Genomic DNA, 19,758 nt, shown 5'->3' with positions numbered 1-19,758 from the left:
ACTTGAATTCCCGTAGACAGTCTGCCTCGGGGTGGCCACCCTAGGGCCAATCTGATGGTCCACTTGGTCTAATATCAACCAAGTACTAGTGTTGGATGTTGTCAACAGAATTATCCAAATAAAATAGTGAAAAAAACAGTCCATAAGTAAAAGACCACGTCTTGAAGATTCTGAGCAGCAATCCTCACCATCCGTACCACCTGTTGTACTTCATTTTCTTATTTTGCACTCACTTTCAGACAAACCTTTAGGACAAATGTCTCCCTTTTTCATTCATAAGGGACTAGAGGGACTTGCTGGCTCTCCAAAGTCACCAAAGAAGCTTTGCTCTGGTGCCATATTGGTGGAAACATCCACATCTCAATACAGTGAACTTCTTTTCATTCAAAGATGATTGGGGATATACCTATTGAGGTTACATCTCGTACTACTTCGAATTCATCATGAGGAGTTGTTGTTGAGAGGGATTTGAAGAACATCCCTGAGTCAGAGACTCTCACTGGTTTCTGCAATGAGGTGTATCTCCACTCACAAAGATGAAATTATGACACCAACCAATATTCTCATTCTGACATTTACATCACCACGTACACCTGCCACCATCAAAGCAGGTTATCTTAATTTCAGGGTACGACCAAACATTCCAAGCTCTCTCAGATGTTTCCAGTGTCAGCGGTTCGGTCACTTGAAGACGTCACATCATGGTTCCTTGATGAGTACTTGTTGTGCAGTGGCAAGGATCATGATGCCTACGAGTGTGAAATGGACCCTCATTGCATCAATTGCAATGGCTCTTACCTATCCTACTTTCATTCTTGCCCTAAATGATTGGAAGAAAAACAGGTGCAACGTTTGAAGATGATTCAGAACATTGTTTACCCTGAGGCTGAAAGTTGCTGTCCACCACTTCATCTCAGATGTATGCTGCTGCACTTTGTTCCACCACTACAGTGGGAGTGTAGACAGATCTCTCTGTGCTTCCAAAAGAATCATTCTCAAACCATATTAAAAGTCTTTTGACCTCCATTGTTAAAGAAGTTGATGAATCAACATTAACACCCTTCTCTGCCCCTAACATTCATTCCAACATACCTCAAGATCCACTTCTTTGGTTCTTGGTACATTTCCTTGGGTACATCTTCTTCTCCTCCCTTTCCCCCTTCAATCGACCCAGGGCAGGATTCATGGAGGTTGAAAGACCTCCGTGGAATAAAAACAATAAAGAAAGAAAAATGTGGTCATAAACAGAAGGGATTTCTGTCCAATTTGCCTACACGTAAATAAAAATGGCCACCTTGATACAATGGAACTGTCAAGGTTTACATTCTTATCTGAATGACGTCAAAGCACTGATTGCTTCCTACCATCCTGTTTGTCTTTCCTTATAGGAAACATTTCTGAAACCTACTGATACAGTCACCTTTTGGCAGTTTTCTCTGTACAGAAATGACAGGCTGTGTGATGGACAAGTACATGGAGGGGTAGCGCTGTTGGTTGATCAGCTTGTGCCTACCCTGTCTTTTTCATTCGACACACCCATGTTTCTTTGGGTTGTACCATCACTGTTTGTTCTCTCTCCCTGTTGCCTGGAGAGACATATGATCAATCAGACCTTGATTCTCTCATTGAACAGTTGCTGTATCCATTTTTAATCCTGGGAGACTTTAATGGACATCATCCCCTCTGGGTAAGTGCTGATATTGACAGGAGGGGTTGCTCCGTAGAGCATGTGCTCTCTGATTACAACCTTTCTTTTTTCAATACTGCACCTAGTCATTTTTTTTTACTGTTGTTAATCTCTGTATCCCAGCAGCTACTCAGTCTGTTTCCAAAACCTTGACATGTTTTTCCATAGCATCCTTGGTAGAATTTAGCCTGTCGCATAGCATGGAAGGCTCAGAAATGAGCCTGGGATACATTTTGTAGGTATCCCACACTCTCGAACTGCATAGCTTTCCAGCAGGCCCGTGCACATGCTCGGTGAGTAAGAAGTCAAAGCCAGAAGGAATCTTGGATTAAGTTCAAAACCAGCATGTCTTCTATCACCAGTTCCAAAGTCATATATGGGAAAAGATTTGAAAGTTTAGTGGGCAATATAATCCTGTTCCCCTTTCAATCTTGCTCTCTGATGGCCAGGAAGTAGCTGATACCCAAAGTATTGCAAATACTTTAGGTGAAAGCTTTTTCCAGGTATCTAGCACTTTTGCTTCATCCTCAGCATTCTTCGCCATCAAAACTCAGGCAGAGTGATCACCTCTTTCCTTTTGAGCTGATTGTCTCTTTGACCATAATCGTCCCCTTACACTGGTGGAACTCAAAGTGGCCCTTCATCAGTCTGGCAGTACATAAGTCAGACCTGATGATATACACTATGAGATGCTGCGCCATCTATCTCCTGTTTCTGTTGCTATTCTTCTGATTGTTTTAACTGGATCTGGCAGGAAAATGTTCTTCCTGATACCTGGCACCGGGCTATTGTCCTACCTTTCTCTTAGCCTGAGAAGGATCCCAAGATTCCTTCAAACTACCATCCAATTGCTTTGACGAGTTGTCTCTGTAAGACCTTAGAGAGGATGGTTAATGCTCATCTTGTTTGGTTCCTTGAATCGAACAACCTCCTCTCGCCCACTCAATGTGGGTTCCAATGACAACGCTCTACCATGTACCACCTGATTCAAATTAAAACATCAATCAGAGAAGCCTTTCTCAAATGAGAACATCTTGTATCAATATTCTTTGACATTGAGAAGGCTTATGATACAACATGGGTTACATGGCCATTTGACCATTTTTATTAAAAATTTTTTTAATGGACAGGAGATTTAGAGTTCATGTGGGCTCGACACTCTCCTGTTCTTTTCTACAGGAACTTGGAGTCCCTCAGGGCTGTGTTCTGAGTGTCACACTTTTCAGTATAAAAATTTATGCCATCACTGAACAACTCTCTCTCACTGTTGCAAATGCGCTCTGTCAACCACTTTTACATCTCATGTCAGTTGTCGAACATGAGGTATATTGATTAGCAGCTACAACTGCCCTCAATTGTTTACTGAAGTGGATCACAGAAAATGGCTTTACTTTCTCTCTCTCTAAAACTATTTGCATGCACTTTTGCCACCAATGGGTATTCACCCTGATCCTGAACTCTGTATTGGTGAAATTGTGCTGCCTGTGGTCTCTGAATTCTTGAGGCTTATATTTGACTGTAAGCTAACCTTTATACCACACATCTAGCACTTATGATTCAAATGTACAAGAGCACTGAACATCCTCTGTGTCCTCTATTCCACCACTTTGAGAGCAGATCGATGTTTTATGCTGAAAATATATCATGCTCGATAGAAACTAGACTATGGGTCACTGGTCTATGGATTTTTTAGGATTTTGATCTTGAAGATACTGGACCCCATTCATTATCAGGGACTTTCCCAGCTTATACACAGAGTCTCATGAACCTCCTCTTTACTGTATGCTTTGAAACTTTGATCCTTACCACAGCATCCCACCTGGGGTTGTGTTTTTTTTCCTCGGTGGGCCATGCTTTTTTTAGAAGAGACGATCTGTCATTGCTCCTTTTGGCCTTCATATTCAGATGCAGTTGGATGAATTGGGTCTGTCCTTGGATAACATTGCTGTATCAACTGGTCAGCCCGTCCCACCATGGCTTATTACAATTCCCAAATGCGACCTTTCTTTAAGTCGTCTGAGAAAAGTAGATATTCCCAATTGGAAGTACTGTCTGTTATTTGCTATAAATACCAATGGAAGGATGGTTCAAAATCAGGTAACTGTGTGGGTTCTGTCATGGTTTGTTGTGGTTCTGTGGTTGCATGCAGAATCCCCTCTGCAGTTTTTGTTTTCGCTCTGAACTGTATGCCATTTCTCTTGCCCTGGATCACATAGAAACTAAATAGTACTCAAATTTAACTGTTTATTTTGACTTGCTTAGTTCTCTACTGGTCCTGGAATCATTTTTCATTAGTTTTTGCCAATATTGAAAACCGACCATTTCTGTTTAACATCTACTTTTATCCAGTTTTTCTTAATACCAGGCCATGTTGGCATTCGTGGGAACGAGCTCGCCAATACTGCAGCCAAATCTGACTGTTCCATACATGGACTATGGTCCTGTATTTAAGACTCAGCTCTGTGCCAGTTGGCAGTCGACTTGGAATGAGCAACATGGAAACATGGTCTTCTAAAAAATCCTCTGTTGGACTTTGGCTGTCTTGCTTCTGTAAGGATTGGAAAGAGGATGTTTACCTAACTAGACTGTACATTGGTCACAGTTTTTTAACTCATTATTTTCTTTTATCTAGGACTGATGCACCAGTGTGTTGTCTGTGTAACACTCAAGTCACAATAACCTGCATTTTACTGTCTTGCTGTCATTACGACTCTCAACAATGACACCATTTTAATCATCATTTGTCTGAAGGTTTATCTGTAATGCTAGACTGTTATTGGTGATGGTGACACTGTCCACCTGAGAAATGTTTTCAGTTTTTTAAAGACCATTACTATTTTTAATGTTACTTAAGTTTTTAATTTATAAATTTGACATTTTTTTAATGTGATTCCCTTTTAAACTTAAAGTATATCTTGTTTGATTTGAAGTTAGAAAATGGCCATAAAGTCAAATAACTCAAAACCAGGACTGGAAAGGCCAACTTCAGGTGTCTAATGCTGATGTTTGATCTTACCCATTAGTCATCCTGGCAAGTTATGATAATTATAGTTATGCTACAGAAGGTCCTTTACAACTTGTATTACTGTGGTTTTTCACTCATTGCTGTAAACTAGATATAAAAATTTTATTTAATGCTATTTATGTTTTTGATTCAAAAATTAAACTTTGTTTTGTTTTAATCTGTGATGACGAGAAAACCCACTTGTAGAGAAAATTATATGTGTAAAAGCAGCTGGTATGGGTAGAGAAAGCACTCTGATAGTAGAGGAGCAAACAACATTTCAACCTTCTTCCATCATCGTTAGGTTCACAAAGAAAGAAAGGTTTCTGACTGATAGCTGACCACATGTTTAAAGGCAGTTGTATAATTCAGTGTAGGAATGTAGAGGGCATGCTTAGAGGTTGGATATATTTATTAATATAGGTATAAAGGTATTCCTTTGTATTGGTTTATTTTTGGGCTTGAGTTGTTGTATAAGTAAGGCTTCTTTAATTTTGTGTTTGTTTATGTTTGTTTCTTCATGTAGTATTTGAGTGCTTTCTATGGTTATATTGTGTTTATTTGATTTGCAGTGTTCGAAAACGTGTGAAGGTGACTTTTCATGTTCTTTGAATCAGGTTTCCATTTTTCTACTTGTTTCTCCAATATAGAAGTGTTGTTGAAAGTAGTTGATTGATGATTTTATTCGTAAATACTTTATAATTTTCTATTTGTAAACTATATAGCCTAATGTGTTTTAAAGGTATGTTGTAAATGTTATGTTTTAGAAACTATCAAATGACACACATGGTATAAGATGGGACTTCAGAACAGGACATTAAGATTATTTAGACTTGTAGCTATTCTCTTATTCTAGGTTATCAATCAATATTCATCATGGGATGACCCAAACTCCAGTCCCAGAGAAACTAACAGCTGTGTTTGGGAAGGATCAGCCAACAGTGGTACTGAGATTTGGAAAAATAACATACGGAATCATAACAAAGGAGGCATCTTGGGCCGCAATAACTCGCTACCCTTAGGTCACACCCCTTCTACACACACTGGAAGAATATGGGGTGAAGAGAAAGATACCAGTATGTGGAGTGGCACTGATCAAGGACCAAACATTTTTGAAAATTCTAGTAGACAGGACCATTGGTGTGGATCTGGACATAGATCAAGGGGTAAGAACTGACAAGCTACCCATAACTATGAATTAGTTTAAGAAATCATGTAAACAAGAAAAAAACTTAAGGGTTATCTCTGAAGAGAACAAAAAGACCACGTTGTGTACCTAATTACCCGTGAAGTTAATTTATCGTAGTTGCTTGTTTGAATGGCATTAAGTTATACCTTAGAAGGTAAGAACTTTTTTGATTCATTATGAAGCTGTTTGATAGAAAGACATAAAGTTATACCCTAAAAGGTAAAGACATTTTTTACTCAAAACCTCTAATAACCTTGAATCTGTAAGACATGAGGTATTATATAGTGAATCAAGATTATTTGATTTTATTTGTTTTGTGAGAAGATATATTTAACTGAAAAATATATTTTGTGAAAATTGTATGTAAGAACAAAAACGACAAACTAGTGATATTTGAATAAAATATATCAATTCATGAGAAATTTGGTGCATGTGACAGGCTTTTGGGGCAAAATAGAATAACTGAAATTTTTCCCCCAAACATTAATATAACAAATGATCTTCACAGTTGAGCCAGGAGTAGCAAGTAATGGCCCAGGAAACAGACAAGAAACTGGAGGTTCAATGTGTAACAAAGCAACAAGTAGAAATTGGTCACCTATGAATACACCCAAAAAAACAGATTTTCAAGCTTCAGGATGGGAAGGGTATTCAAATTCAGTAACCAGCCATCCAACATCTAGTTTTGGTGATGGTACCTCTGTGTGGTGTAACCCTCAACGACAAGGAAAAGAGTGCAATTGGAAGGACATGCCACCTCCTGGACCAATCAGTGAAATAGGAATAATAGGCAATAATGTGCCTCATTTTAGACCTAGCTTTCCACCAAATGGTTCAGGAATGATATGTTTACCTCCATCCTTTAATCCATCATCACGTAAACCAGATGTGGGGCCTCCTTTGTGGGGTAAGATGTCTGCCTTGAATCAAGGGCCAAATTGGTCAGACATGCAACATAGATGTTCCCCAGGCTCAGGGGTTTGGGATGAGACCCATGTGTACCCTGCACTGAAGAATATTCCAGGATCCACAAACTGGGGAGAATCCAACCATCCCATGGGGACAACATATTGGGGTGCAAAGCCTAAAACTGCTTCCACATTAAACTTTGATGGACAGATCAACACTAGTGGTTGGGCTTCAGTGAAGGTTAGCAAGAACTTTTAATCAGTTAAATTTAAGTTTATTGTCTATTTACAAACAATCTTTAGAAAAAGGAAAATCTGTAATAAAAAATTCTATATTATGAGAATATATCTTAATGAATTAAAGATTTCTGTAAAATTTTGAAAATGTTATAATCAAAACATTAAGATATATTTATAAACCTTAAACAGGTACTTGAATTTTAGGTAGAATGAATTACTGTTTTCTGTGATATCCATATGGTTTAAGTTCTGTACAACCTCAATGTCTGGTAGAAATAAGCACATATATTTATTTTAACACTTAAATTTGTTTTCAAAATTTTGTTTTACAACCAAAAGGCACAAACACCAACCCATGGTGTTAATATTCTGCTTAAATATATTTTGAATGAAATAAATTACATTTGATAAAAATAATCAAATCTTCAGAAAGAATAGTGAGTTGTAATATTCACCTTCTCATAGTTTGTAGTTTTAAATAAATAAGAAACCCTTTTTTGAAATTCAAGTTTTTCTTCAAATTGATTATTACTTTAGCAGTTATAATTAATATTTTTATAATAGCATATTTGGTATTATTTATCTATGTCAAAGTGTACGATGATGGGAATATTAAACCTCACTATTCTTTCTGAAGATTTGATTATTTTTATCAAATGTGATTTATTTTGTTCATAGTGCATTTAAGTAGAATATTAATAGTATGGGTTAGTGTTTGTTAAATTGTGCCTTTTGTTTGTGAAACAAAATTTTGAAAACATATTTTAGTGTTAAAATAAATATTTGTGTTTGTTTCTGCTGGATATTGAGGGTATCTAGCAATGTACAGAATTTGAACCATTTGCAAAGAATCTTTCTATTGTTATTTGTTTTTTTAATATATAGTCATTACCTGTCTCATTTTGCTTCACACACTGCAGATATATAAATATATATATATTGAGACTGGAATAACAGTTTTGGAATGGCAATTATGTAAAGAAGTTGTATATAAATAGATGAAAACAGTTGGAAAATTTCTGGTGTAAAGTCACCTGTCAATTCCTGATGGCAGAGTGGGTACATAAAACTGTATTCTTTTTCTCTAACCATTTAACTTCATGTTGAGTACATGAAACTAATATGATTCTCTAATCATTCCTCTTCATGTTGAGCTTATTAAACTGTTTTGTGATTCTGTAATCATTTATCTTCATGTTGAATACATGAAACTGTATTTTGATTCTCTAACCATTCACCTTCATGTTGAGTACATGAAACTAACATGATTCTCTAATCATTCATCTTCATGTTGAGTTTATTAAAATGTTCTGTGATTCTCTAACCATTCATAAAATTGTGTTCTAGTTCATTAAACCATTAATCTTCATGTTGGGTAAAGTTTGTGCTGGAAAAATTTGACAGAACCTAGAAATACAGCTGTTGTCATACTTAAGAAATGGTTTAAATAAGCAGATTTTCTCTCTCTCCCAGTATCCATATGAAACAGTAGACGTACAAAGTTTAAAAATGCTATCACTTTCTGAGGGAAGACAGTACTAAGATAGTTTTGAACTACTAAGTATACGTAAGGCTGCTTAGTAGTTTGTTTTCTTTATGTGGCTTGTGTTTGTCAGTAATATACTTGAAACTGATCACTTTTCAAAAGACTGCAAGTGATAAATCTCATGTGAAATGACAAGTGATATAGACTTGGTGAAAAACAAGTTCATTAATATTGATAAGGAAAGAAATTATTGAAGTGGCAAGCAGTTTTAATTTGCATTTTTAGAGTAGCAAGCCACTACCTAAAGATCTGATTTGTACAAGCAAGCAGTATCGCATTTTGTTGGAGATGGGCTATAAGGTAAGTACTATCTGGGAGAAAACAATAAATACAGAAGAGTAAGGCTAGTATGTATATTAGATCTCTTAAATTTAAGTGTTTCATTATAAAACACTTAGTAAAAAAAATAAACTTGTTTCCCTGTCAACATCAACATAAGTTACTGATAAAAACAGACATATGAGAAATATAAACTATTTGAATAAACCATGTGGTAATGGCTTCCTCAGATTTTAAGGACCCAATGCCATTATCATTATATTTCATTCTAAAAATAAAACTAGTGGATGAAATTTGACAAGAACATTCCTAAAAGTATGCAGTTTCAGAAAAATAGTGTTTAATTTTGATTTTTTATATGAAGTATAATAATACTCTTTCTCATGTGTATAATTATTGGAACCTTATAAATGAATTTCAGAAGTTTTTAAAGTAAATATTTATATTTTATTTTTCATTTTCTCTACTATGTCAGTAACTCTGTGTATTATAATGTACATTCAGTGCAACAGAATATATAAAATTAACAAATAGAGTTAATACATACATTTAACCTCTTCAGAGAAATTCTCTACAGCAGTGGTTCTTAACCTTGTTGGAGGTACTGAACCCCGGAAGTTTCATACTTGCATTCACTGAACCCTTTGTAATTGGAAAAATCAAATATGATTTTTTTAAAATTCAGAATATAAGTAGATACTTTATTAGTGCACAAAATGAACCATGCATCAGTTGCACACAATATCACTGTGTTCAAAGAACAAAACCAACAAAACATGAATTTCACACAAGAACAAAAACATAACTCAATGAATATTTACTGTAAATCAATGTGACTTTTGCTGTTGCCTTTCAGAGACAAGTTCAGAAATGCACAGCTTCACCTTGGCAAGTGCCACTCTCATGTCATTTTCACAACAAAGTCTGTTTCTTTTCTTTGATTTTATGTCTACCATCCTCGAAAAGGATTGCTTGCAAAGATACGTTGTAACAAACAGTCTCAAGGGCTTTCTTAGCAATAAGAGGGTACGCTATGATTTGGTGACACCAAAACGTTAAGAGCGTTGTTGTTCTGAAAAGTTGCTGTTGAACCTGGCTCTGCTGAATTTCAATGATTTCGTTGAAGTATTCATCATTGACATCTGCTGTCACAACACTAAACGTGAACGGCTGTCTCACCCATGCTGGATATGACTCTCTGGTGGGGAAGTATCCGTCGAGAGACTTTGCGAGCTCATCTAAGTGCAAGGCAATTGCTTGCTTTAGTTCCCTGGGTACAGAAATGTCTCCAATTTCAGAGACATCTTCGATCTTACTTACACAGTCGTCCAGCAGAGGAAAGTTTGCGAGGATATCATTTCTCTGTTCATCATTTTCATAATAGTAGCTTTTTTTGAAAAGCCTTCAGGTTTTCTTCTGCTTTGATAATGTTGAATCCACCGCCCTGCATCTGTTGATTGAGATGATTGAGAGCATTGAAGATATCGGCCATGTACACCAAAATGAGAATGAACTCAGATTTTTTGAAGCAATCTGCATGACAATGTTGGTGCTCTCGAAAAAACAGAGCTAATTCCACACACATGGCAAAAACACGATTCAGCACCTTTCCCCAGGATAAACACTAAACGTTAGAATGGTGCAGAAGTACCTCAAATTCAGAGCCCATTTCATAACGCAGCTCTTTGAAGATGCGGTGCTTCAGGGTACTATTTCGCACAAAGTTCACACATTCCACTACAATTTTTAATACTTCTGCCAGCTTTGAAGGCAAGATTTTTGTTGCCAACGCATGCCTGTGCAGAACATAGTGCATTACAATGATGTCTGGTGCATCGGCTTTCACCAGCTCACCAAAACCAGAGTTTTGTCCCAGCATGACTAGAGCTCCATCTGAAACAACTGCAGAAACCATACCCCACGAAAGATTGTTGTCCCTGAAGAAGTCATCCACAAGTTTCTTCATGTCGGCTGCCTTAGTTGTTGTTGTAAGAGGCTTACAAAATAAAAAAATCTTTTATCTCTTTGTTCTTCACATAGTGCACGAATACAACAAGCTGGCTAAGATTGGAAATGTTGGTGGTCTTGTCGAGTTGAAGGCTAAATCCATATTGTACGTATTCGTCCGACCACTTTCTGTTTTTTCTTGACATAGTTAGTATCTTACTCTAGTTCTTGCCCTAAGTGGATGGAGGAGAAAGAGGTGCAATGCTTGAAGACTTTAAACTGTATCTCCTACCTAGAGGCTTGGAAATTATTGTCCTCCTCTCCATCTTGGACATATACTGATGCACTACGTTCCACTTACATAGTGGGAGTGCAGACAGATCTCTCCGTGCCTCCAGCAGAATAATTTTCAAAACATCTGAAGAGTCCTTTGTCCTCCATGGTTAAAAGAGTTGATGACTCTACATTTATTCCCATCTTTGTCCCTACCACTTTTTCCAGTGTCTGCCCAGGTCCATTTCCTCTGGCTTTGGATTTGGGCATTTCCTTGGGCTCATCTTCTTCTCCAGCCCAGTATACAAATTGATTATTTATTCACACTCTCAGTCACTGGAATTTTCATCCACAGACAGAGGCTTACTCACTCAATCCAGAGCAGGACCTATGGAGGTCAAATACCTCAGTCCAATAAAGAAAAAACATGGTCAAAAACAGAAGTGCTCCTCACCCTATTCTTCACATAAATAAAAATGGCCACTTTGATACAGTGGAACTGTCAGGGTTTTTGTTCAAATATCGATGACATTAAAAATTTGATTGATTCTTATCATCCTGTGTGTTTCTCCTCACAGGAAGTGTGTGAAACCTGCTGATGCAGTTGCCTTTTGGCAATTTTCTTTTACAGAAATGACAGAGTGTGTGATAGATGAGTGGCACTGCTGGTCAATCAGCATGTGCCCACCCTGTCTTTGCTACTTGATACACACTTGGAGGCCATAGCCATCCATGTTTCCTTGGTATGTACCATCAATTTTTGTTCTCTCTACATGTGTCCTGGAGACACTTATGATCAGTCAGGCCTTGATGCTCTCGATGGACAGTTACTTTTTAATTGTGGGGGGTTTTAATGGATGTCATCCCTTCTGGGGAATTGCTGATTTTGATGGGAGAGGTTGCTTCACATAGCATATGCTCTCTGACCACAACTTTTTCTTTTCAATACTGATTCTTATACTTCTTTTCATGCATCTAGTCATTTTTTACTGCTGTTAATCTCTGTATCCAGGCAGATGCTCAGTCTTTTCCCAAATCCTTAACGTGTTTTTCCATGGTGTCCTCATCCTTGGTGGAATTCTGCTTGCCACATGACACAGAAGGCTCAAAAATGGTCCTGGAATACTTTTCATAGGTATCCCACACTTTTAAACCACACTGCTTTTCAGCAGCCTTATGCACATGTTTGGCAGGTCAGGCATCAAAGTGAGATGGAACCTTGGATTAACTACACAACTAGCATCTCTTCTACCACCAGTTCCAAAGTCCCATGGGACAAGATTTGGAAGGTCATTGGGCGGTATACTTCTGCCCCTCTTTCGATCTTGCTTCTGGCCAGGAAGTTGCTGAAGCACAGAACATAACTAATACTCTCTGCAAAAATTTTTCTCCTACATATAGCACTTCTGACTCATCCCCCACCATTTTAGCCATTAAGATTCAGGCAGAGCTATTGCCTTTTTCCTTTTGACCTGATCGTCTCTATGACTGTTATTGCCCCTTTACGCTGGTGGAACTTGTGCTTGCTCTTCATCAATTTGGCAGTACATCAGTTGGACCTGAAATTATTCAATACAAGATGCTGTTCCATTTCTCCCCTACCTGTCTTACTGCCCTTCTAGTTGTTTTTAACTGGATCTGGGAGGAGAATGTTTTTCCTGATGCTTGGCACTGAGCTGTTGTTTTCTCTTTTTCCAAGGCTGGGAAGGAGCCTGAGATTCCTTCAAACTACCATCCAGTTGCTTTGATGAGCTTTCTCTGTAAGATTTTGGAGAGAATGGTTAATGCTCGTCTTGTTTGATTCCTTGAATGAAACATCCTCCTGTCACCCACCAAGAGAGGGTTTTGACAACAGCACTCCACCATGGAGCACCTGATTTGACTTGAAATGTTAATCAGGGAAGCTTTCTCAAGCAACAACATCCTGTTTCTGTTTTATTTGCCTTGAAAAAGTGGAGCTATAGCATTTTGTGAGGCCTCCACTAATGTGGGTTTTATAACCATTTGTACATTTCTTTACTGGACTAGTGATTGCAAGTTTGTTTTGGTTCAATAGTTTCCTGTTCTTTCCAACAGGAACTTGGAGCCCTGTAGGGCTGTGTTTCAAGTGTCACACTTTTCATTATAAAATTAATGCCATTACTGTACAACTCTCTCCCTTCAGTTGCAAGTGCACTCTATGTTGACAACTTCCACATCTCCTATCATTCATCAATTATGAGGTTTATTGAGCAGTACCTACAGACTTCCCTCAATCGTTTGGTGAGGTGGACCACAGCAAAAGATTTTACCTTGCCTTTCGATAAAAGTTAAAACTGTCTGCCTGCACTTTTGCCAGTCCTGAGCTTTGTCATGGTGAAGTTATGCTTCTTTTGGTCCCTGCAGCAAAGTTCTTGGGGCTTATGTTTGACCATAAGCTGAATTTCATTTCACACATCAAGCAGCTGTGCATCAAATATACAAGGACACTGAACATTTCTTTTGTTTTCTCTTCCACCCCTTGGGGAACAGATCAATGATCTGTGCTAAAGATCTATTATGTCCCCATTCGATTGAAACTGAAGTATGAGTCTCTGGTCTGTTGTTCTGCCAGAATCTCGGCCTTGAAGATGTTGGAGACTGTTCATGATCTTGTGCTTCTCCACTACATGGGGGGCTTTCTTAACTTTTCCAGAAATTAAAATAATTTATATGGATATTAATATAAATATATTTGACAAAATAAAATATTTTGCCATTCCAATTGATGATTTACCCCCTTTTAATAGGGTAACCACCACTCTTCTGTTATAAGCATTATAACTTTGCAATTAGTCAGAAATTATAAAATTTGTGATAAATTACAATATTTTATCAATAATGTTGAAATACTGATACAAAAATTAATATTTAATGGATTTAATAAAGAAACTTCAAATAAAATTATGAAACTATTCTGCAATAAATATAAGAATGTATTAAATAAATATAAAGAAACAAAAATTAGAGAAACTTTACTTAAAATATCTAATAACTATTTTTAGTTATGAATAAGGTCATTTAATAGCTTGGTACTACTTTATGCTAATGCACACCTTATTGCATATAAAAGCTGGTTTAGAGCATAATAGCCACAGTTGACTTAATAAATGGGTGGTGGTTGGAGCTATACTAGTTTATTTAGATAACTGGATGGGACTTGTATATACTAGTATAATTCCTTTACTGAACTACCAATTAATGTCTTTCTACAATAATGGGGGCTGGAATTCTAACTCCAAGAAGTAAGTTATTAACTTACTTACCCCCAAATGGTAGTACCTTATTTCTCTTGGTCTTATTTTCATTTCAGTTTTTTTCTTCCTTACTTTGGAGAACAGTCACTTTCCCACAACTGTCTGCAGGCAGTGAAGGGTGACATAGATGTGGGACGTTGTGGGCTTGAGTACCCACATCCCGCTCTCTTAATTTCTACTTTTATATCTATTGCTACTCCTTTATTTCTTTATGTGAGACTGGTGTATGAAGGTTAAGATGGATAGATGATGTATCTCCACCACAATGTGGGTCCTACTTCAGCTGTTACCTCCAAAACCTAGGGTACATTTTATGATCCCACATTATAGCTTGTACCCTAGGATCATTTGAGTTAGTGCAGCATTTTTTGTTTAATTTATTTTTGTTTCTGTTTGCTTTTTAAGTTATAACAAACATGTGGGTTTTGTTTTGTACACATTTGAACTTAGGGACCTAGAAATTAAGGTTTTTTACAAAACATATTTGGATGTGTCCTCTTTGGAACTTGTTATCCATTCATGAAGCTATTAGTTTATAATATAAAGATTTATCAATATAAATATTTTAATGTAATTCAACTCTTTGAATGTTTGTAACACTCACTGTTATTTTGTATTTTGAAATGATAGCTACTTAGTTATAATGTATTATTTTTAATTTTAATTTAATTTTTAATTGTTGAGAGATGACTGGACAGAATATTTTTCAGAAAGAAGATGTAGAAAATGCTTTACAAAACACGACTATGAATTTAGAAGAAGCACTTGGTGAGTACACACCTTTTATTAATTTATTTATCTTAACAATGATATAATGGCTTGCTTTAATTTACAAGATATTACTATGGACGGTAGCTTTTAACAACTTTGCTTTTCCGATTTAACGTTTTAATGTTGACCTGCTGGTATATAAACTTACTTGTAGTTCTTGTTTTTACTAGTGTATGTATTTTGACTAATTTGATATATTTTTAGGAGAACTTCACACACTGGCAAATAAGGATAAAAGTCTGATGGATGTTATTGGTGATTATCATAAAATGCAAACTGTTGTGGATGATGTAAGCCTGAACAATCCCTTGACTGATTCACTGCACAGAGCTGCACTGAATTCTGAAGGGATCCATGTCCCTCCTATGTTTGGTGGGACTCAAACTTTCAAACATCAGGTCAAGTTTACTTTTAATTGTTTAACATTTAGGATACTGAGGTTGGCTTATGTGAACTCACAGAACACTCAACAAGCATGTAATTTTGGTATCACAGTGATACTTAAAGTATTATATTCTACTTTTGTGCCAAAATTTATTAATAAACTCTGAACATGTAAGAAATATTCTGGTTTCAGTTCCAACCAAGAATCCCTAATTTGTTTTTCTTTTATTGAATAATTTATTCTTCTATAGGTAAAAGGCACCATATATTCATCCAAGGTTTTAGTATTTTAATAGTGTTTAACTGTTTAAGGCAATATTTTTTTAAAATTCTTGAATTTTCAGTAGTATATGAAATGTTCTTCATCTCTTCTCCATGTTATTCACCGTTCCTCCAATAATTAAGAAATGTAACATAAACTATGAAACCATTACTGCTCAGATAGCCTTCAATTTTGCTTGGTAACAGAGCTGTTAAATAGAAAATCATACTATTCTTGACATACCTATCCATTACATCTTCTGTTTCAGGATTTGTTAATAGTCTTCTCTTACATTCAATTCTATATTATTTATAACTAATAGGAAGCCAGGGTTTTTGTCTATCAAATGATGTTATGTTACATTGTTTTTTAAACAGAGAATTATCATTTTTTGTGTTAGTATAACCTTGGATAGTTTTGTAGTGGTTCTTGTTGCATTGGTAGAAAGTCAGAAAAATATAATAGTTAAGGAAAATTGTCTGTCTGTTTGCATGTTATTACTTTGTGTTCTTTGGTGTATTATTTAATTAAATATAAATGACTGTGAATTACTATCATTAGTATGAAAGATGGAAAGTTAAGTGTCATGAATAGTAAAAAAAAATTAAAAAATCCAGGTAATAAAAGTTGTAAAAGTAGGGGTGTCTTTACATTAGAGTAGGTGAAATAAATAATATTTGTATAATAAAAATGTTTCATCACTAGCTCATGGGTAATGTAATTCAATAGCATAACATGCGATCCATCTTTTGTAACTTACAACAGCATAATTGGTAGTTAGACATGGTTCAGAGGTGAATAAAACAATAAAATTTAATTATAAAGAAGTCAATGTTGTTATGAGTTTAAAGCTATTTAGGATAAATGGGTGTAGTTTCAGTTTGGAGATATTTGAGAAAGAATAAATGGTAATTTATATTTATTTTGATTTTAAGGTCAGTCGAAGTAACTGATTCTCTTTTGAAACAGGGTAGAAGAAATAATGGATAAAATATAAAGTTTTACTGAAAACAAACATTTGAAATGTATTTAGGAGGTTTTAGAGTTTAAACAAATGAAATTTGAGATTTTTGAAATGATGAAAAGTGTTTTTGATCATAAATACTTTGCACATGAACTAATAAAAAATTTGATATATTCACAATGTATTCACACTAAAAAATATTCTTTGTATGCAAACAGTATAATATTTACTTAAAGTCTTCCAGATTTTCTAAAGATGTACATACTGTATTTAAAAATGAATAGTATCGAAACTAACAACTTCAACTTTTCCCAGATGTGTTACAGGTCAAAGGCCGTGTCATCGTGTTCATTGACTTGGATTCAGAATTTTATTGAACTATTTTATGAATTTATGTCCTTAATTTTGGTATCAAATTATATATTACAATTTAAATTTTTACAGTAAACATTATTTAATTTAAAAGTAAATATTAAAAAACAAACCTAAACATGTTTGTTTGTCATGTGGTGTGTTGAATGCAGCACTGGTCCAAATGTGATGTTTATAAGGTTAAAATACAATGCATGTAGTTTTATGTGAATTACAAACTCAAATTACCAATATTTACAATCTAGAATATAAAATAAGAACCTCCTATCTTTTCTGTTTACTGATTTATCATTCAAGCACTGAATCAAACATGGTGGTTCTACTCATTGTTTACCATTTTTGTATTTAGTCCCTTGTATACATTTGCTTCTAAATATGACATGTGAATAACCAGTCAAAAGCTCAGAATGTCCCCCAAGTGACTTTCTCACCTATTTTCAAATATAATGGTCTTTTTTTTTCCCTCAAAACAGGCCTTTGAGCTGGTAAGTTGAGTCTTTAGCTCAGCTGAAATGTCAAATTTTTGTAAGACCTAAACACAACTTAGTCACTAAACTTGATTAATTATAATGGAATTCCATGTTATTAGTACAGTAATTTATGACTTTTTGGTTATTCAAGTGTATTTACAAAGACCCTTAAAAAATATTTTGTTTCACATCCTTCACCTGCAAAATTTTTTTAGACTTAAGCTACAACAATCAGCAAACAAGTACAATGGTAATAGATAATTGTTTTTAATACTTCTTCATTTATTGTTCTAAGTTTTAAGAAAAATAAGTTTAAAACTTGTTTGTAAATAGTAATAACAAATGATAGGAGTAACAACAGTTTAGATGTTACAATGACGTAGTGCATATGCACAAATGTTGTCAAATTCAGTAATATAAAACTGACTTTTACAAAGTGAACTGTCTTGGCTGTGTTTTAGTGAACTAGTATTTGATAAAACAAATATGTTATTCTGTAGATAAGCCATCGAACAATGTATTGTTCTGTGGATAAAAGTAATTAAATAATGTATTGTTCTGTGGATAAAAGTAATTAAATAATGTATTGTTCTGTAGATAAAAATAATTAAATGTATTGTTCTGTAGATAAAAGTAGTTAAATAATATATTGTTCTGTAGATAAAAGTAATTAAATAATGTATTGTTCTGTAGATAAAAGTAATTAAACAATGTATTGTTCTGTAGATAAAAGTAATTAAACAATGTATTGTTCTGTAGATAAAAGTAATTAAACAATGTATTGTTCTGTAGGTAAAAGTAATTAAACAATGTATTGTTCTGTAGATAAAAGTAATTAAACAATGTATTGTTCTGTAGATAAAATTAAACAATGTATTATTCTGTAGATAAAAGTAATTAAACAATGTATTGTTCTGTAGATAAAAGTAATTAAACAATGTATTGTTCTGTGGATAAAAATAATTAACTAATGTATTGTTCTGTAGATTAAAGGAATTAAATAATGTATTGTTCTGTAGATTAAAGTAATTAAACAATGTATTGTTCTGTAGATAAAAGTAATTAAACAATGTATTGTTCTGTAGATAAAAGTAATTAAACAATGTATTGTTCTGTAGGTAAAAGTAATTAAACAATGTATTGTTCTGTAGATAAAAGTAATTAAACAATGTATTGTTCTGTAGATAAAATTAAACAATGTATTATTCTGTAGATAAAAGTAATTAAACAATGTATTGTTCTGTAGATAAAAGTAATTAAACAATGTATTGTTCTGTGGATAAAAATAATTAACTAATGTATTGTTCTGTAGATTAAAGTAATTAAACAATGTATATTGTTCAAAACATAAAAGTAATTAAACAATATATTGTTCTGTAGATCGAAATCATTGTAAGTTATATCTTGGCACATTTTGAAAGATCCTTGTAAACTTTTGGATATTGCAAATGCAACATTATAGTTCACTTCTGATTTTCCATTTTACTTAAGAGTCAAACTTGTAAACAAAAGTATTTGACTCTAAGGTCTTTTTTTAATTTTACATACAATATTTTTTAACCTTTATAATATTTTATGCTACATACCATTTCTAAAAGTGGTTGTTGTGTAATTTTTGCTGTATTTGATTTATAATTATTAAATGTATGTTTATAATCAAAATCTCAGGAACACATCAAGTGTAATAGTGGTGGGTTGAGAGTTATGCTACATACCATTTCTAAAAGTGGGTGTTGTGTAATTTTTGCTGTATTTGATTTATAATTATTAAATGTATGTTTATAATCAAAATCTCAGGAACACATCAAGTGTAATAGTGGTGGGTTGAGAGTTTGGATTAAGCCTAATATTGATATTTCATGTAAAGGGAAAATTAAAATATTTTGTTTTTTAACAGGCTTAATCATTTTCTTTTTACTTTACATTAGAAAGTACTATAACTACAAAGAAATGTATGTTTCTGTATTTGGTAAAAAAAGTTTTATTTTTTTTATTCAATATTATATGTGTCACACAAAACTTGATACATTAATTTTTTTCATGATTTCGTGTGATGTGATACAGTAACCATTATACCAGCTACACAGATACAAGTAATTATGGTGCAAGTAAATAACCAAAATGTGAGGTATTAATTTGTTTCATGATTTGGTGTGATGTGATACAGTAACCATTATACCAGCTACA

The 19,758-nt window shown here is 34.5% G+C and overlaps 1 protein-coding gene across 6 annotated transcripts in view; it reads left to right on the top strand.

The window, feature by feature from the left end:
• LOC143240120 (protein Gawky-like) overlaps nt 1–19,758 on the top strand; it is a 66,418-nt gene that overhangs the window by 27,031 nt on the left and 19,629 nt on the right. For 5 of the 6 annotated variants that reach the window (XR_013021580.1, XR_013021581.1, XR_013021579.1 and 2 more), the window contains exons 4-8: nt 5,548–5,857; nt 6,389–7,029; nt 8,800–8,874; nt 15,059–15,116; nt 15,324–15,517. Coding sequence is in view for 3 of the 6 variants with exons in the window: in XM_076482028.1 (XP_076338143.1) it covers nt 5,548–5,857; nt 6,389–7,029; nt 8,800–8,874; nt 15,059–15,116; nt 15,324–15,517 (1,278 nt within the window). In the remaining 3 variants the exon portion in view is untranslated. The remainder of the gene's footprint in view (nt 1–5,547; nt 5,858–6,388; nt 7,030–8,799; nt 8,875–15,058; nt 15,117–15,323; nt 15,518–19,758) is intronic. The other variant, XM_076482029.1, reaches the window with a different exon arrangement.

This window comes from Tachypleus tridentatus, chromosome 13 (assembly GCF_004210375.1).
Source record: "Tachypleus tridentatus isolate NWPU-2018 chromosome 13, ASM421037v1, whole genome shotgun sequence".
Classification (NCBI taxonomy): Eukaryota; Metazoa; Arthropoda; class Merostomata; order Xiphosura; family Limulidae; genus Tachypleus; species Tachypleus tridentatus.
This window is presented reverse-complemented; position numbering and strand designations above follow the sequence as displayed.